General features: G+C 42.9%; 1 protein-coding gene across 5 annotated transcripts; it reads right to left on the bottom strand.

The window, feature by feature from the left end:
- Positions 1 to 259: 259 nt before the first annotated feature.
- On the bottom strand, positions 260 to 18259 carry ssbp3a (single stranded DNA binding protein 3a). Of its 5 annotated transcripts, none has more exons than XM_042088403.1 (18): positions 18057 to 18259; positions 17448 to 17520; positions 17207 to 17268; positions 16744 to 16828; positions 7253 to 7342; positions 5037 to 5111; positions 4600 to 4659; positions 4413 to 4467; positions 4191 to 4264; positions 3188 to 3279; positions 2984 to 3032; positions 2821 to 2856; positions 2536 to 2599; positions 2299 to 2369; positions 2080 to 2149; positions 1911 to 1939; positions 1533 to 1634; positions 260 to 1176 (listed from the first exon to the last, which is right to left on the bottom strand). In XM_042088403.1, the coding sequence occupies exons 1-18, from the start codon at positions 18110 to 18112 to the stop codon at positions 1147 to 1149; spliced, it is 1173 nt and encodes a 390-aa protein (XP_041944337.1). In that variant the 5' UTR covers positions 18113 to 18259; the 3' UTR covers positions 260 to 1146. The 5 variants fall into 5 exon arrangements, with proteins under 5 accessions (XP_041944337.1, XP_041944346.1, XP_041944356.1 ...); XM_042088412.1 differs by having other exon boundaries at positions 3188 to 3255; positions 18057 to 18258; XM_042088422.1 differs by lacking the exon at positions 5037 to 5111.
- Positions 18260 to 18318: the final 59 nt, after the last annotated feature.

The following is an 18318-nucleotide window of genomic DNA, read 5'->3' as shown; positions in this document are numbered from 1 at the left end:
TTAGACATTTTACGACGAAGAAGGTTTATATTCTATAAATAAACAGTAATTCTTCCTACATAACTGAATTTGGATTAAGTATTTATCAAGTCATACTAACCAGCATTTGTAGTTTATGTTCTTAATGACTTTTCTGGGTAATAAAGGTTCTTGTTTCAGAATTTATTTTAGATTATAGTTACAGTTAGATGCTTTAGTTTTCATTTCCTAGTTTCAAGTCACATGAATTAAGACGTTCAAATCCACACACAGGCACTGATTTCTGCAATATCAAGTTTATCAATAGCTCAAACACAACTCATGACAAGGACATACATAGATGTGAATGTGAAACTTAAAAAAAGAATAGATTTTTTTACTGTCCAATCAAAATAGGTTGATATACAATTCATCATGGACCCCTCTGCTGATAAAACAGGTAGAGAAGTGAGCAATATGGTTCTCTCAGTCACTCTCTGCCTCTTGAATAAACCACTTAAAGCTAATAGTCCTCCACATTCACCAAGCTCACTGTCCGTCACTGTGGATAGTCTCTGTCAATGAGGAACTGTTGTTATTGGTGAGGCATTGTGTTTTAAAAAAAAACAAACAAACAAACAAAAAAGAAACTCCCAACGGTAGTCGTTACTGAGTTTGATGTTTTACATCAGAGAGAAGCTGGAATGGTCTTCAACCAGCCAACAGAGCAAATCCTTCTATGGATTTCCAGTGGAGCTGTTCCCATATTACTTGCTTCCATGGACTTCTTTCGATGAGACTGAAGTGTTAGACAGCCTCCTTTAGTCTTCTAGTCTTCCACCGTGTTTTGAGAGGGCATCATGGGTAAAAAAAAATCCTATAGCTGACTTTTAAATCAGACATTACAAAAACAAAACACTGCTGTAACTAAATAAAAAAAGCTCATTTTAAAAACAGTTCGACCCAGGGGCGGAATTCATAGTAGTGTCTTTGAGGATATGAACCAGGTCCTCCTTGTAAGGTGGAGCTACGGGGACTCGGCTGCTTGAAGTTTTCACTGTTCCCAACCAACTCTAATCTGCTGACGCTGGTGAACAAAACTCCAGTGCATGGCGGTAGATATGCATTAATCCTCTACACACACTCTCTCTGGCTGCGGCGTAGTTCTTCTAGCGGTGCAGCGGCTGGTCACACACTCATGGTCATGGTCGGCGAGTACTGAGGGTAGAGAGAGACAGAGAGCCATGTAGGGATTTACATTGCCGTGGACATATGGTGTGAAACTTGATGGTGTACACACACCAGTGTTTCCCACAGAATTGAATTCTATTTGTGGTGGTAGGTTTGCAGAATTAACTTGAATGCCACAGTTTTTAACAAATTAGCGCAGCGTGGTTATGATGCTAACCAGATTTAAGTACAGTTTAGTACAACCTGGAAAAATCATTGTGTGTTGGTCAATGTTGATATTGTAATGGGCCGCCACAAATAAGTCAATGCAACACTACACACACACACACACACACACACACACACACACACACACACAAAACACTACACAGGCCTCCACTCACATTCTCGTTCTGGAAAGAGTGGAGGAAGTTCCCCCCAAGATCCCCGTCATCCCTCGGCGTCCCAGGTGGGTTACTCATCCCACTCAAGTTGTTTGGAGAGTTCTGACAGGACAAGGCCAAAAATGTTTAACAGCTACATATCCTAATGCACTGTTCATGCAACTACTGGTGTCGAGTACTGTAAGATATGCTATTGCGCAGGCTTTAATACTCTTCACACTCCATAGTGAATATATACCACAGTTGCTACCAATCTGCTTTGCAATGTATCAAAAAGAGTTGAAATGATGAAGTACCAAAGAAACGCCACAGTGCATGTATTGATGCGTGTAGGCTACTATAAGATTAATTATTTTGATGATGAACATTCAAAATTACCTTAGGAATCCCATCTAGATCACTGGAACCTATAACAGAGAGAGAAACTCCTTAAAACTCCACCATTAACTGTTCATATCAGCAAAACTAGAGTTATTTCTGTATGTTTAGTTCATTGTTAGGTTGAGGGCACCACATTAGTAGAGAGGACCTGCTGAACTCAGGTTACCTAATGATCCATTCATGTGATGGGGTTCCATTCCTCCCATGGGACCATCAGAGTTAGGACCCATAGAGAACTGAGGGAAGGGCGAAACCCCGCAAGGCAGAAAAGGAGACAGAAAAGGATAGAGTACGGTCAAATGCCACAAGAAAGCGAGAGAAAAATTCAGAAAGGGGTTATTTGTAGTTTTTTTTTTTTTTTGTCATGGGAATGCGCTGGACTCACATTCGTCCGGTTTCCCCCCGGCGGAACAGAGTTAATCATTGTGTAGAGGTTGTCACCAGAGTTAGTGGAGTCTGAAAGTGGAACGTGAGAGCGAGCGTTACGCGCTTGACAGAGAGGAAAAGGAGTGTGGCTGATGCAGAGCTAGAGACGAGCATAGAGCATAAAGCCCAGCGCGGAGAGCGGAGTTGAGTGTTGAGTTGGGGAGGCAGGCTTGAGTCTGGGGGGGGCATACTATACCTGCTGGACTGGGCATTATAGGAGTTCCTGGGGGGCAGCCACCTCCTCCGCCACCTGGCGGACCCTGTGGGACAAGACACAAGGACATGAACACCCAGTCGCTCCACAACACTGACACTGACTGACATCTGACATTTTGTGTGTGAAACCAACAGCCACACTCCAGATGGAGAGGTTTGGAGTTCACGGATGTACAGTAGTAATTAGATATGAGATGTTAGGAGGAGTTCCTAATCTAGTATTAAAATAAACAAACAAACAAAGGGATCGATAAGGAACTCTCACCCCGTATGTGCCTGGAGAGGAGGAGGAGTATGGAATCTGGAAAGCATCAAGAAACAGCCACATTAGCAACCACAAATCCTACTCTACATGTCAAGATGAGGCAATACCAGAGGAGAGTTGTATTTGTACAGTGGTGATTTTTCAGGATAGCGCAAAAACTCACATTGTTGCCGTTGTTAGGGTTAGGCCATGGCCGGCCAGCTCCAGGCCCCCTGAGTGAGAGAACCGAAAACACAACACCACAAGATCAGGGCCGGAGAACCAAACGTCATTCTTTACTGGGCTCATCTGCTGCCACACTTGAATATTTCATTCACTGGCCTACCTAAAATGTGGAGGAGTTAGGCATCTGTCAAAGTGCTCTTACATGTTCATGTTGGGCATGCCAGGACCCATGGAGTTGGGTGGAGGAGGCCTCATTCCCCCGCCGTAGTTCTGCAATGATAACCAATGTTCAGACTACCACAAGCAGAGAGCAGAGGACGCGCCCGAGAGGAGACCGAGAGGGAGCAGGAGACAAAAAGGCAGAGGGAAGAAAGAGAAGGGTTAGTTTGGGAAGGGACTGGAGCACTAGGTTACCAGGGTTAATTTGGGAAGGGACTGGAGCACTAGGTTACCAGGGTTAGTTTGGGAAGGGACTGGAGCACTAGGTTACCAGGGTTAGTTTGGGAAGGGACTGGAGCACTAGGTTACCAGGGTTAGTTTGGGAAGGGACTGGAGCACTAGGTTACCAGGCAGACTATTACAGAGGAATGTTTAAGGAAAGATGACTATGAATGACAGGGTGTGAAAGCAACAATGTTTAGTATTCTTTTTATGCTATTCAGGACCTTAAAGAGGAAGGCCACAATTCAGAATGAACAAAACCTCCTTTTCTGTCACACCTACGTTGGCATGCTCTAGATATGCAGTGATATCGTGAGGAACAAGAACATTAAGGCGGGGATCACATTGGCCAGCGGCAAGCGGCAGCGGCAAGCGTAATGCAATGCTCAGACCATAATAAGTTCTGTCTCGTTCCTAAGCAACACAAATGGTTTGCCTAAACTGACAATTGAATACTTGCTTGCGTTGCGCTTTGAAAGTTGAACCAAGTTCAACGCTCAGCTTGTTCAATGCTAGCGTTACGCTAGCGCTGCCACCGTTCCGCTGCCGAACCATAGAGAACAATAGGAAACCTGCCGCTTGCCGCTAGTCAGTGTGATCCCTGCCTAATTCAGGCTTCAGATTTAGAAAGAGACAATGATGGAATGAAACCCAGGCAAACATGGATAAACTGTTCTAACTCAGACCACACCATGCAGCATGTCCTGTAAAAGATCAGCCCACAAGACAGCAAATAGTTGTGGGGTGCTCTGGCTGGGTCATACCTGTGGTCCACCTCCCATTGGGCCCATTCCCCTGGGTACATTCATTCTTTGCATGGGGCCCAAGTTGGGATGGCCTGCAAATAACAGTACAATAGGTAGTATTCAGTAGTGAAAACGAATCTGTACTTTCGAACCAAAGTGGTGAGTCTTGCTACTGGAGTGATGTTCATGAGCAGTAGGCTACACTCTTTGTGAGTGTCGGTTAAGGCTAAGCCTCAGTACCTGGTGGTCGTGTGGGATCCATGACGTTTGGAGGCAAGGGCTGTCCACCTTGGAGCTGGAAAAGAGGAAACAGGAGAGAGGACAACACGGCCTTGAGATCGTTTCACAGCAGCAATAACACAACCTGCTCCCAACCACTGACTGCCTGACCAAGCACATGGGACAGGGCTCCAGACGACAGTCGTACCTGGTTGCCCATTCTAATGGGTGGACGGGGGCCTCCAGCGTACCGCGGGGACATGAAAGGCTGTCGAGAGAAGATTATGCGAGTCAGCTTTCAGTGCTGACAGGGTGAGACAGAAAATAAGACATTTATATTACATTTAGTAATTTAGCAGATGCTTTTTATCCAAAGCGACTTTCATATGTCAATTATATTACAAGGGCCATTGTCCCCAGAGCAACTTGGGGATAAAGGCCTTGCTAAAGGGCACAACAGTGGAAGCCAGGAATTGAACCTCCAACTTTTCAGGCTACTGCATGCTAGATCCTGAACTCCTTACCCACTACTCTACTATGCATTAAAGATAATGGCAATGTATTTGTGCAAGCATGTATTGTATGAAAATGTGAGCAAGAAAGAAAGTGAGAAAGAAAGCGAGTCTTTTGCAGATGTGCGTTTACCTGCCCGTGGGGTCCCATCATGTTAGCGTTAGGGGGAGGTTGTGGGTGAGGCGAAGGCTGGGAGCCGGGGGGACCCTGCAAGATCGGAAAAGCGCGGAGAGAAAAATGGCCGTTACCATGGCATCAGAGGCAGCAAAAAGCGACACATGGCAGGAGAGGAGAAGAGAACCCCAGAGAGAGAGAGAGAGCAGCAGATGCAGAAACGGAGCCACTAGTCACGAGAGCCAGAAAGCTGGTAAGATAAGAAAGCCATGGATATGAAAATATGAGCTTATTTGAATGAATGAACTGATTACCTTTTGTTTTATCTAATTCATCTTGTAAAACTGAGTAAAGATGCCTTATCACAAAAAATAAACGCCTGGTGTGGACCATGCAATCTAAAATTTCACCCAAACGAAAAATTCAAGCCAAATGGTGAGATGGACACACCACCAGGGGGCAGCATGACTTCAGTGTGGTCAAACCCAAACCAGCTGCACAGGCTCTTTCCCTGCCTCACATTTCAACATAACCACTGATGCATGGCTTAACACTGGGATAATGGACTCAGCTTTGTCTTGGTGTAAAACTTTCCATGCTTGAATGAAACCTATACTGTGTCCTATGCGTAATTCATGCACTAGTATTTTATTGACTGTCTATGCACAATTTCAACCAAATTTTGCTGCTCTTATTTTTTTCATTATTATATGTGCCCTCTTATTTACTTACTTTTTTGTTTACTTGAATGTTATGTTTGTCTGTGGACTTAAATTGGTAAAATATGTCTTGTCTTCACCGTGGGATAGTGAGAAACGTAATTTCGATCTCTTTGTATGTCTGGAACATGTGAAGAAATTGACAATAAAGCTGACTTTGACTTTGACTTTGACTTTGACTTTGAATTCAATTAACAGGCCTGGGAAGACAACAACGTGATCCCTGCTGAGGCCAGGGCTTCCTCGGAGGCCCATTCCGACGCTGATCACCATCACCACGGGCATGAATGAGAAACAGCCACAAATCTTTCAAAGACAAAACAAAATAATTTTAAAAAAGAACTAATGTGACCCATTCAAAGGACCCTTATCAAATGTATTTTGCTCTCCTGACACTCAAACCTGAAATGCCAAACCTGAGGCAAACACAAGCCCCTTGAACCCCCTTCACCCTCAGTCAGTCCTTTCTGCTGGTCCCTGCTGAGGTGAATCCCTCCTGTGCTTGGCAGAGGACCAGGACAGACATAATGGGCATCACAGGGTCAGGCCAGGGAGGTCAGCGGCAGCGCCGGCTGTGACAGCACTGGGGCTCCGCGCACAGACAGACAGGCCCTCCTCTATCAGTGAGGCGACCAGGGCCGCCCACATAGAAGCTCAATGTTCAAGCCTGAGATTGCATATTCACTGAAAGCCTGTTCAGACCGCCACTCTCTTGCCAACACTGATTGGAAGAGGAAGATGACATGCTTCTGTTTGGGGTGAAGCAAGTGAATGATGTTGCAGAAAAGAAATAGTCCTTAGTCATTGCTTTGTCTTCAACAGGAAGTTTATAATTCCGTGGAAATGCATGGATTCCAGTTTCTTCCAGTAGCAGCAACTGGAATCCATGCATTTCCACGGAATTATTTTTGAAATCTGATCCCTTATCATACCTGTTCATTCGTACTCGTCACTCGACTTATCGTGACTAAATTCAAGATGTCGGCGAACGGTCAACTTCCTGAAGGTACTGTCTGTATAAATCGTCTTGTAAATAAACTACCAGTGCTTTTTCAAAGTTTCAAAGTTCTCAATGTCTCGAGGGCCCTCGGAAGTCTACCAATGAAGTGTGGAGTTACTTTGAGCCTCGTAAATGGTGTAAAACAGTGATTTATTTGCATGGCTAGGCCGATGCCCGAGGCACCCCCATCGAAAATCTGTTGGTAGCATCAGCTAACTAGCGCCAGATTTCGGAGTGCAGGGGACAAGCCGAGATGAGCTATGAGACAAAAGTTCACTCTCGGTATAATGTTTTAACACACTTTAGGTCAATATCACACCAAAATTCTCCTTTAAATCTGGTTAGCATTATAACCACGCTGTGCTAATTTGTTAAAAACTGTTGTATTCAAGTTAGTTCTGCAAACGTACCACCACAAATGGAATTCAATTCTGTGGGAAACACTGCACTCTCTTAAACACCAAGACAGAAGCCTATAAAAAGAGACATGTGAAGCAGAGCTAAATGTCACCCACCTGAAAGAACCCAGGAGGCATGGGTCCACCAGGCATGCCCTCAGAGGGAGGCATGTTGCCCATCACCGGACTGGGTGCAGCGGCAGCGCTCTGTGGATAGAGACCAGAACACGGACACCATGAAGTCACATAGCCAACAGTATCAGGTTATGGTAAAATGAGATGATAAGACATCTGATGGCAGACATTTGTGAGGACGCCATTCAAGATCTTTAAAAGACATTCTAAATTGTATTATTGTATTTTCAACGTCTCCATCAATTTTTTCTTGTTAAATGTATTTACTTAATGTATATGCTTTGGCTGACATCAAATAATGTATTTACTAGCTATATTATGCTTTGGCTGACATCAAATCATTTTGCAAAGAAACACTAATAATTTCAGTATAAACTCAATCAATACAGAAAATGTTTTGCTAAATGACCATTTGATGTTAACTGTATTTCATACAACTTCAAACGTTTGTTGTACGTGATGTATTTGCAGTCATTTTGTTATGCTTCAGATGTGGTAAGCACTCCACTGAGCACTCTCTGTGTGGCTGGTGTCATCCTTTGTTCAATCCAAAACATGGGCTTTGGTGAGTTCCTCCCTGACCGCGTTAGCCACCATGTGTCAGCCTTAGAGGCCTCTGTGCTGCTGCTACACACGCTGTGGCTAAATCCCATACACGTATGAAAGCTGATTATGACAAGAGGTCAGGATTTAAGGGACTTAAAGGCAGGGAAGGCAGCATCTTATAAAGAAATCCAAGTAAGCAGCTCATCTTTTTCAATCGCGTCTGAATGGACTTGATTGGACGGTGATGCTGTGGGTGCTACTCTTTACAAGAGAACCACCAATGCATGACTACAGACTGGTGACAGAGAAAGAGACTGGCATTTATACATTTATGCCACATATGTTATATATGAATGTGTGTGTGTGTGTTGAGCATTTCCAAGGATAAACTGTAACTACATTGGATGGCAAACTGGGTTTTAACCTGTGTTTAACCATGGAAGGCTAAGAACAAATAAACCACTGTAGAGGAAGGTGACTATGTCACCCCCTAAGACATACAGTAAGACCTACAATCAAACAGCAGTGCACCCCACTGACTGTTTTCATTCATTGCAGCAGCCTTTGTTTATTAGCACCCGCTAATCCTATCAGGGTCTTGAATTAGCATAGAGAGGCATGACACAGAGCATTTCTCCATTAGTGTCAAATAATACCCATTGTTCAGACCTCGGTCCCTGCTGTGCTTAGACTGGGAGCAGCATCACTGATTATCACCATCACAGACAGTCTGGCGCACGGCATATGTGCGAACAGTCAACACAACACAGAACCGCACCAGCCAGCAATATGTCATGAGACATCCTAAAAAACACAGAGCTAACATGATGGCAAAGCTAATAGCTTCCTGGTAGAATGCTATTGATGCTGTCAAATACAAAAGGAGGATGAGATCAAATCTTCAGGCATTATTGATCTTTACTGGAATATTTAAAAAGATATTGACAAAGAAAGCTAACATTTGTCTAGGGGTGCCATGTAACTATTAGCATGTTTGTAAACAGTGTCTAACGGAGCAGCCCTTGGGGAACCTGGCAGCCAAAACAGAAAGCTGAATGTGGATTGGGCCGTGTCTAAATATATCCCCTCAGCAATTGTGAAATCTAACAGCAGGGGGAGAAACCTGGTAGTGTCAGACTCCAGTAGCCTAGGATCTGATGGTAACAAACAACACACCATCACACAGAGCCCTAACCCGCAGCTTCTGCATGAAACGTAGGCTGTGTGTAGAATATGTACAGTATACACCACAGGCTTGCCCTTGCTTCAGAAGACATGGGTGAAAGGGAAACCAAGCATAGACAACTTCAGCATGGGAGTCCTGTTAGATGTCAAAAGTCCTGGTTGATATAAAATAATAAAAAATAATGTTCGCCATAATGTACAGTATCCCACAAGCTTGTTCAATTGGCCATCTTTTTCAGACTAACAGCTGGAGAAGATAGAGGGTGGAGACCTGGACGCTTGGTGGGCTAGCTCCTGGCCAAATGACCAGTCACCACCCATGCCTTCATTTCCTGATTCCTGTTTTCCCCTCGGCCTGCACTATTTGTGACCTTTGTTATGTTGGTAGCAGAGTAAGACAGTATAATGAAAAGCACCAAGCCCTCCTCAAACAGACTTTGACACTAAAACTTACAAGATAACTGTAAAGTTGGAGCATATGCTTTCAGTGAGTTCTCATGCAGTGGCCATAGTGCCTGTGTGTTTGTGGGCAGTAGGCCTATGTGATGGTGGCAGAAGTGAATTTCCACATTCACCGAATTTGACATTTTGACTGAGAATCCAAATTGAGAACCCTTTGACAAGGTGATTCCCACTAGAAAGATCGTTTGCAGACTGAACTCAGTCTCAGGGCTGTCTCTGGGCTCAGGGATCTCCACTGGGGCAAATCATCAGAGGTGTGTGACCATCTGACCACCTGAAACCCAGCACACAATAAGGTCTTAAAGGGACCAACTGAAGGCCATCCTGGAGGAAGCGGACGGCGCGAGTCGTCCGTCTGACAGTGATCCCTCTAATCTTCTCTCCAATCCCCAGCACATTTGTACAGCCTTAGTGCAGCATCAGGTCTACTGCAGTCTATGCCAGGCCAGCTGTGGGGTGGGGTGGTAGGGGGATGCTTATGCTGATGCATTTTAGAGTCTTGACATTCATGGGGCACTTCAGTTGGTGACTACAATACAAAGGTCACAGAATTCACACTTAACCTTGCAACGAATAATGAAAAGGTGATCCTAGGGTTTATGAGGGCTCTGCACAGCTCTGAACAATACAATTCCCTTTATTACAATTGGCCATATCAATTGCATCATTTTTTCGGGTGTCTTTGTTTGTTTCTAGTGCCAAATGTGTCTGGTAAATGAAGCCAGTGGTGATAGGTAACAGGTCACATATGTAAAATAGAACATATGTAAAATAGAACATATGTAAAATAGAACATATGTAAAATAGAGAATAAATAAATAACAATAGCTTACATATGTAGATAGTAGGGATGCATCATTGTGTAACTCTAATCTGGGCTGTACGGATACGGATGTTCAAAACCAATTTGGCTGATAACCGATGCCAATACTGATTTTTTTGTTTACTTTGTTTTAGATGCTAATTATACCCTTTATTAATTATTATTATTATTAACATAATAATTACATACATTCTTTCAGTCCTTCATAGCACCTGAATCTCTGAATATGCCAGTCAGACATAACAGATAAAAATCAGTCAGTCAGCCAACGATATCGATGTTAGACTGATGGAGGCAAAAGACATGATGATCAACAAAAAACAAAACAACGCACTCTTATATTCTGAGCGTTTGGATGGCCTAAACGTTTATCCTGATTCTTCAGCATCAGCACAGTATGCTGGACTGTCCCCATGACAATTTATTACTGATTGACAAAGGAAGGCCGGGCCCCTTTTAAATGTCCTCTGGGGAAAATGACACAGACCCATAAACACCGCCTGTAAACAACAATATTACTGCCCCCGAGTGCACGGCCTGTGAGGAATAGGTTTCCCTATAAGACGACTTTATAATATTAAACCTATTAGGCATGTAAGTAATCTCTGGCCATTTTGTGATACTCATCTCTTCTCTAGACCAACAACCCCAACCTATGATAGAGAAATCATAAACTACCCCTGCGGTAGAGAAGTTAATTATGTATAAAGCACAGAAAGCCATTACTGTCAAGCACCATCAATTCTTTCTTTCTTTTTTTGTTTCTAGGAAAATTGATCGGCATGACCCACAATGATTATTGACAGATGTTGTCAAGACAACATGGGTGTGGTACAACTGGTAGAGGCAGACTTCAAAGAAAAAAAGAAAAAGCTCTCCATCTGCTTCGGTCATATGCTACTCCTCTCAACAACAAAATTCCCTCTCAATCTCTCTCTCTCTCTCTCTCTCTCTCTCTCTCTCCCCTTTGGCAATTCAATGGGGCATCTGTTGCTCTCGTCCCTCTCGTGTGTTCACTGGCGGAGGGGCCTCTGTGACCACACTGGCATGGCGGTAGTAACCATGGCACCCTTGTCTCCTCTCCTTGGTGAGTTCGCCCCTCTGCAGGGAATATAAAAACGCAGGCTCCATGGCTCTCAAACACAGAGGGAACAAAAGCATAGAGCTATGGATGGAGGCTATTGCTGCAGGTATGTTACAGGCACAAATGTGACCACAGTAACAATTCTGTGCCAATTGCAAGGAACCAGTTGCTTTTGATGGGGACTCCATGAACATTTTTGGACTGTTTTGTGGAACTGTCTCTATTCTCAAAATTTGTATTTAAATGCAATTTTGTAGATCTAGTCACTGAAGAGAGTCGCTTATGCCATCAGTCACATCTAGGGGGCAAAGCAATTAGTGGAGAAGGTGAGTACCCACAGACGACTCCACTTGACAGAATAATAACCCCCCTTAGTGGCAATCAAGCAATAACAGAGGTCAGTCAACACAGCGTATAAGTGGTCCTTACTTCTAAATAAAGGCCAAGTGGCTTGCATTTAAGGAGCACAAAAACTGTAACACATTTCATCAGCATGTATTCAAATTTTTTAAAACTATGTAGACATCACTGATTAAAACTAATGAGGGAAGACAAGGAACCTTTAAAGAACCCTCTGGAACCTCTAGCCATGTAGCAAAGACTCACAGCACCAATCAAAAATTCTGTTCTGTACTGTTCAAAAATGGCTATCTGAGGTCTATTTCTCTGTACAGATAGGCCTAAGTAGTTATTTATGGAGGACCACAGGTGTCACTTAAATAGCAAATGAAGTTGGTTAATTTGTTATTAAATATTAAATACATTTAATAAAAAATATAATTTACAAAAAGTATTTTGTAAATCAATTATTAAATTATCAACATTAGATCTGGCAAATCATTTGGAAAAGAATGCCTCTTTTAATTTATTTGATAAGGAACTGATAATAAATAACTGAGCAGCAGAGCTGCAAAGCTGTCATAGTTTATTATTATAATTAGGCTATTAATACTATTACTTTACCACTACTGCTGTAACTGCAGATTGTAACTTCCGGGAATGAGCCTCCATTGTTGGAAAACAATGGAACATTAACATCAGGGCTCTGGTTACAATGTTTCAGTAAAGTTCTTTTAAGGCATTCTTTTCCAAATGATTTGCCAAATGGATTTGCCAAATGGATTTGATATTTTTTTGTAAATTATCTTTTTAAATACTGTTTATATTGGCAAATTAACCAACTTCATTTTGCCATTTAAGTGACACCTGTGGTCCTCCATAGTTATTAGGATAAGCCAGTGCTTCGAAAAACCAGACACTAGCAACAGGTAGCCACCTGCAACACAGACTTTAGTGTGACAGATGAGAACAGCTCTCATCACCAGCGACCACCAAGATCACCTGCCACCTGCCACAAGCCCTGCTGCCATGGAAACCATAAAATACAACATACAACGGACAAATACTGAACAGAACTGGAATGCAGTCCTTTGTTATATAAGAACTGAAAATAAAAATCAACAAATAATATGATCATTTTACTTATAATAACAATATAACAATAGCATAAACAATAGATAGAGTAAGAGTTAATTTGTTTGGTCTTAATTGAACCATGATTCTGACAAATACTGTAAAAAGATTAAAAAGTGACATCAATTAAGTAGGGTGGGACTCTCGAGGACACTGTGCAAAACACAAATTAAAAATTTAGTAGATAATCAATCATCTCATTAGGGCCGTTGACTGTTCATCTTTCTGGGCAGAAACTGGCATGTCTGGGCGAGGAACCAAAGAAAATATCCAATAAAATATCTAGTTTCATTGTTGAAGATGGCAACACATAATTGGCAATACTGAAACAGTGGTGTGGTGCGTTGAAAAGCTATCCATACAAGTGTAAGATTAATCAAAACAGGGAACGTAATCCGGATGTTCGGTTTGGCTGAGGTGCGCCGTGTCTCTCATTTTGTTTGCATCTCTCCTGGGCACTTCCTCACCACACTCAGCTAAAGCCACCAACAGATTCCTGGCTGATCCCACAGACCTGAACAAGGCCTCCCAAAAGGCACCAAAGGCACTCCAGCCCCCTACAGACTTAACATGCTCTCCCAGAGCAGAACCCAACCCTACCCAACCTTCCCCACCCCCAACCCTTCACCTAGCCTCACAAAACAAAAGTGAACCATGGTCCTCTGTAGGGGGAAGAAAAAAAACAGTCAAGGAAATTCCTGGAATATTTTAGATGTGGTAGGGGCTGTGCTCTCCAACTACTCCTGTCCCAGCCTGCCGTGGCAATCCCAGTAGCCCAAGCCAAGAACAGGAGCCCTCTTATCAGTGAGCAACCTAATTACCTCCCCCTGCACCCCCTGTCCGTGTATACCCTAATGATACGACTATATGAAAGAGCAACATGCGCTCATAATGGCTCAGGAAAAAATTGATGGATTCTTTGCCATTTGCTGAGAGAGGGACAAAGGGGAAAAAATAGGATTGAGTCTCTCTCTCTCTCCGTGTTTTACCCCTCCCCCACCTTGGCTCCCCAGCTCTTTCCAGCCCCCCCCCCCCCCCCCCCCCCGCCCCAGAACCCTCTCTCCGTCCACTTCCTTCCTCCTCCCTCTCTCCATGCCCCTCTGAGGCCTGTGATGGACTGCTCAGACAGACGGCTGATGGCAGCCGCAGTTGCCTGTGCTAATGTTTTGCTTGATGAGTCCGCTAGACCGAAGCAGTTCAACTAAGCAACACTCGGAGAGCGGCATATTGCGAGACGGCTATATTTAGGATTCATTATCGGAACATAATGCAGCCACAGCATTGATCTGTTGGTCAGTCCTGACTGTGATGCATTGCCCTGCAGTCAAAAATGCTAATGGGCACTAAACATACATATCTAGTAAACTGGCAGGCACTTGATGCCTCTATTGTCACGGCTACACACCACCATTGCATTCAATGGCAGAGAGAAAAGCATGCAAACACATACCAATCAATCTAAAACTCACAAATACAAACACATACAGACTTACATTGCCTCCAAGAGGTGTTAATCCTTATTAACCATATCTGAGAATGCGTACACATGAGGGCCAAGGGAAAGGGAAAATATAATATTGATACTGAAATTCACTTAGATAGATAGATAGATAGATAGATACTTTATTGATCCCCAAGGGGAAATTCAAGAATTCACTTGTCATCTTAAGTTCTTTAACAGGTCTGGCTGATTCAGTACAGATGATCTAATGCAAGTAAACAAACGTGTCTAATGCAAGTAAACAAAAAGCTCATGACACTCATGAGCAGAGGAGGGGAGGACCATCACTCTCGCATCTCACTCAATCAAGTGAATGGGTTTTTACACAGGCCCACAGACACCATTCATATATAGTGGGTTTCAAACAAGAATCAAATCTATTCCTCTAAGTTGCCCCAATCGCGCATAGCAATATTTTAATTCAATTTTAAGGTCATGCTGGTGGTTAAAAGAGAGTTTATAATTTCAAAGAGGTCAACCATCAGTAGTCAGTCACACCGGCCTGTTTAGTATGAAGCTGACAAAAACACCCCCGGATAACCAACATATCGGCCTGAATTGGCACCTTTTAGGTGGCACATCCTTCGACAAGCGACTTATCTCCACGCTCCTCCCCAGTTCTCCCCCCTACACTCAGGGCGTTGTGTTGTGTGGTGTTGTGTTGTGGGGGAGGGGAGCTGGAGAGGACGCGACTGCCCCTCCTTTCCTGCTGTGTCAGGGTTAAAAAGCTAAAAAGCAACAGCAAACCTCGCCATTATCAGGTCCTTCGTGTCCCCCTCCCCCATCACCCTTCACACTGCACTAGAGGCTATTTCTGCTGTTAAAGAGACAGGCCTGTTTTACACAGTGTGTTTGTGTGTGTATGCGTGTCTAGTTAGTGTTGGTAAAGAGGTAAGGATGCAGCGGCAGACTTGGTTAACACTATTTCTGAAAGGGGGGGGCACCGCTTAACTTTGAGAGCTTGACAGTCATGTCCTGGACTGTGTGTGTGTGTGTGTGTGCGTGTGTGTGTGTACATGTGCATGTAGCGTTCAAGGGTGTGTTCAGAAAAGAAATATTCCTAAATTGAAGCATGTTTCCTGAGGAAGGTAGGCCCTCAGTGGATTGTTATTTTGCTGCCTGCCGATGTAAGGGTTAATATTATGTAACATGGAGTGGAGTATCTGCAAAAGGGGACCAGCGCTCTACAACACAGAATTACAAAATAAATCCTTGCAGCTTATTCAACTTAATCCACCCTAAGAACATGTACGGCATTTTAAAACTCTGGGATTTGAAGGAGATTTGGGTAAGACTGGTTTATGTGTCAAACAGCAGAAGTCCTACCACTCATGACCCCATTACCATGAGTTAGAGTTGATGAAAATCAAATGTCTACATTCCTGTATTGGACACCAGAGATAAAAATATGCGACAGTCTTAAGGTTTAGTCCGGACAGATATTTACTAGTCATCATATGTTTCAAAGTATGCACTTGAGATGGTGGTGTGCTAGCTAAGAGAGAACAGGGTTTCTTTTTTGTAGTTAAAGAGAGGTCAACTGCTGTCTCCACACAGCTTGTTTATTGCATCTGGTCTATTAGTGTAGCACTTAAAGGTAAATGGACTAAAACCATATAAGCAATTCGGTCCAGTAGTAGCACTTACTTTGACCATTACTTATATCATTTATGTGAGAGTTAACAAGATCATATAGAAATGTTTTCCCATGTTCTCTTAATTTCCTATTCCATAGATCTCGCAAAAAAAATGCAACAGAGTGCCGTAATTTCAATACAATATTTTTGTGTCAACATAGAGTGTAACATTAAAATTATAGCCACTTCCCCTGGCCCCATTTAGGCTTGTTGTTCATCTAATGAAGTCAAAGAGGAAGCACTATTGAGAGATTATGTTAACCTTACAGTATGTCTTCAAGCAACCTGCACTGGTTCATGTAATTATTCCAGCATCTCTTAACCCTTACCGGCTTTCCATTTCTTTCTTCACACACCTATTCCAATGAACCTTTAAACTACAGCCAACAAACTAGGGAGCATTTACAAGTGCTTGCTCCCTTTACGGAGAAAAGAACTAGGCTACAGGACTTGTATTTTGGGACAAAATATTCTAGTAATCGTATAGAAATAGGCTACAAGATATAGGAATCTTATAATATTTTTGGAGATACTATAGAAGACTATTGAGGGTAAGGATATCATAGAAGCATTACAGAACACCACAGATGTTTACACACTAGCTACTATAGAACAATACAGTATTACTATAGTTATTTTTCGTAAGAGTCATTATGTCCATCTATTCATTCCTTCATTGTTAACTGCATGTGTCAAAAAAAGGACAGGAGGATGTGTGTGTGGTGGGTGTGTGTAAGGGGGGGGGGGGGGGGCATTACTCACGTAGTCATGAAAGGCTTTGGCCTCACTGGAGTGATCGCATGTGTCCCTTCTTTCTGGGGCCGCACAGTACAAATCCCAAAATACACTGTGACATAGTTAATGACAAAGCAACACATTTCATAACATTAGAAAAGCTCTTCAGGACAAATTGAAAACACACATGAGAATAGGCTATGAGGATGATTAAACTGGCCTAGGTAGCCCGTCTTTCCTGTCTTTAGAGTAGAGCAGTATTACACCTGAAACTCTTGAGGGATAAGGTAGAGTGACCAGAGAAGACCACTGAGAAATAAAACAAGCAATAGGTCTATGTCTCCTTTGATAACAAAGCTGCACAGAACGTTTCCTTTAAATATTACATTTTCTACAGGAGACAAGTTCAAATGTGAGGTCTCATTTGTTATTTGCAATTAATAGACTTTAAAAGGAATCCTCCTCACTAAGTTGAAGTAACCTAACTTACCACCACCATGAATGAAGGAAGCCTGGTGGCTCACCAAGCGTAATGTTTTTCTCCCACCGTATCTATGAAAACGGAAAGACACAATGACAAAAACATCATAAATGGAAAGGCACATAAAATAATATACAATATGATAGAGCTTCAAAATGGAGGTCACACTGAACCGAACAAAGAGCATTGCGGAATGGACGGAAGAGGTCATTCTCCATGTAAACAAACAGACAATAGAAGACCACCTCACCTCAGAGAGGAACGTTTGTGCAGACTTCTGTGCACCGATGTGAAGCAGATACTCGTAGACATACAATGCTAGCCTGTATGAGTTAAAGAGACAGGTTTGATGAAACTGAATAGGTTATAGGCTACATGGTCTATAGTATATCTCACACAATATAACGTTAACCTATTATTTTGCAGCCTTTGCGAAATGTAGCCAACATTCCTTCTGACCAAGTTAGTAACATATTCGTAACATGAAAACAAAGTAGCCTAACAAATCGCATGTGTCTACAGCGCAACTACTGATCAACACAGTATGTCACGTGCATTTGAAAATATTTTACTTGATAAACGTTTAAGGGCTTTAACAAATGATTCAGTCATATAGAGAACGTGTCGTGAGTCTACATCAACAAAGCTGTTTTCGTCTTAAATTCACGAAACTGTGACCATATGAATTCCTCAACATCTCTACAAAACAAGGTTTGTACAAAATCTTTCATTCATATTAGACTGAAACGGGCTAAACATGTTCCTGCAACATCGCCATAGATGGAGGGACATAGGGCGCAAACAGCAGAAACAATATGAATGAGCTAGGGAATAATGTAGGCATGATCGGAGCCCTTACTTTTCACGAGCTTGCCCGTCTGAGGGCACGGCATTCCCTTTTCCCTTCGGAAACATGGTTTTAAATGTGTTGAGAGAATCGCCCGTTATTCCACGATGAATTTCTTATGTTCCAGCTGTCAACGTGTAGCCCATCCGTGACCCCATCCTTCTGTGATAGTGCTGCTCAACCGACCCTGGTCACAGCATGGACTATGGGCGGTGACCTAATCTTGGTGATTGACATTCATACTTACCAATGACTTCAGACTGTTTCATTTAAA

Source organism: Alosa sapidissima, chromosome 1 (assembly GCF_018492685.1).
Source record: "Alosa sapidissima isolate fAloSap1 chromosome 1, fAloSap1.pri, whole genome shotgun sequence".
NCBI classification, from domain to species: Eukaryota; Metazoa; Chordata; class Actinopteri; order Clupeiformes; family Clupeidae; genus Alosa; species Alosa sapidissima.
Note: the sequence above shows the minus strand (reverse complement) of the source record. Positions and strands in the feature narration are given on the sequence as shown.

Bases quoted from the DNA above. Each gene is read 5' to 3' on its own strand.
- ssbp3a (XM_042088403.1), bottom strand. From the start codon at position 18,112: ATGTTTCCGAAGGGAAAAGGGAATGCCGTGCCCTCAGACGGGCAAGCT. The intron at 17,269-17,447 runs GTGAGGTGGTCT...CCGTTTTCATAG, and splicing joins CACAAACGTTCCTCTCTGAG to ATACGGTGGGAGAAAAACAT. The intron at 7,343-16,743 runs GTGAGTAATGCC...CTCTATCCACAG, and splicing joins CCAAAGCCTTTCATGACTAC to AGCGCTGCCGCTGCACCCAG.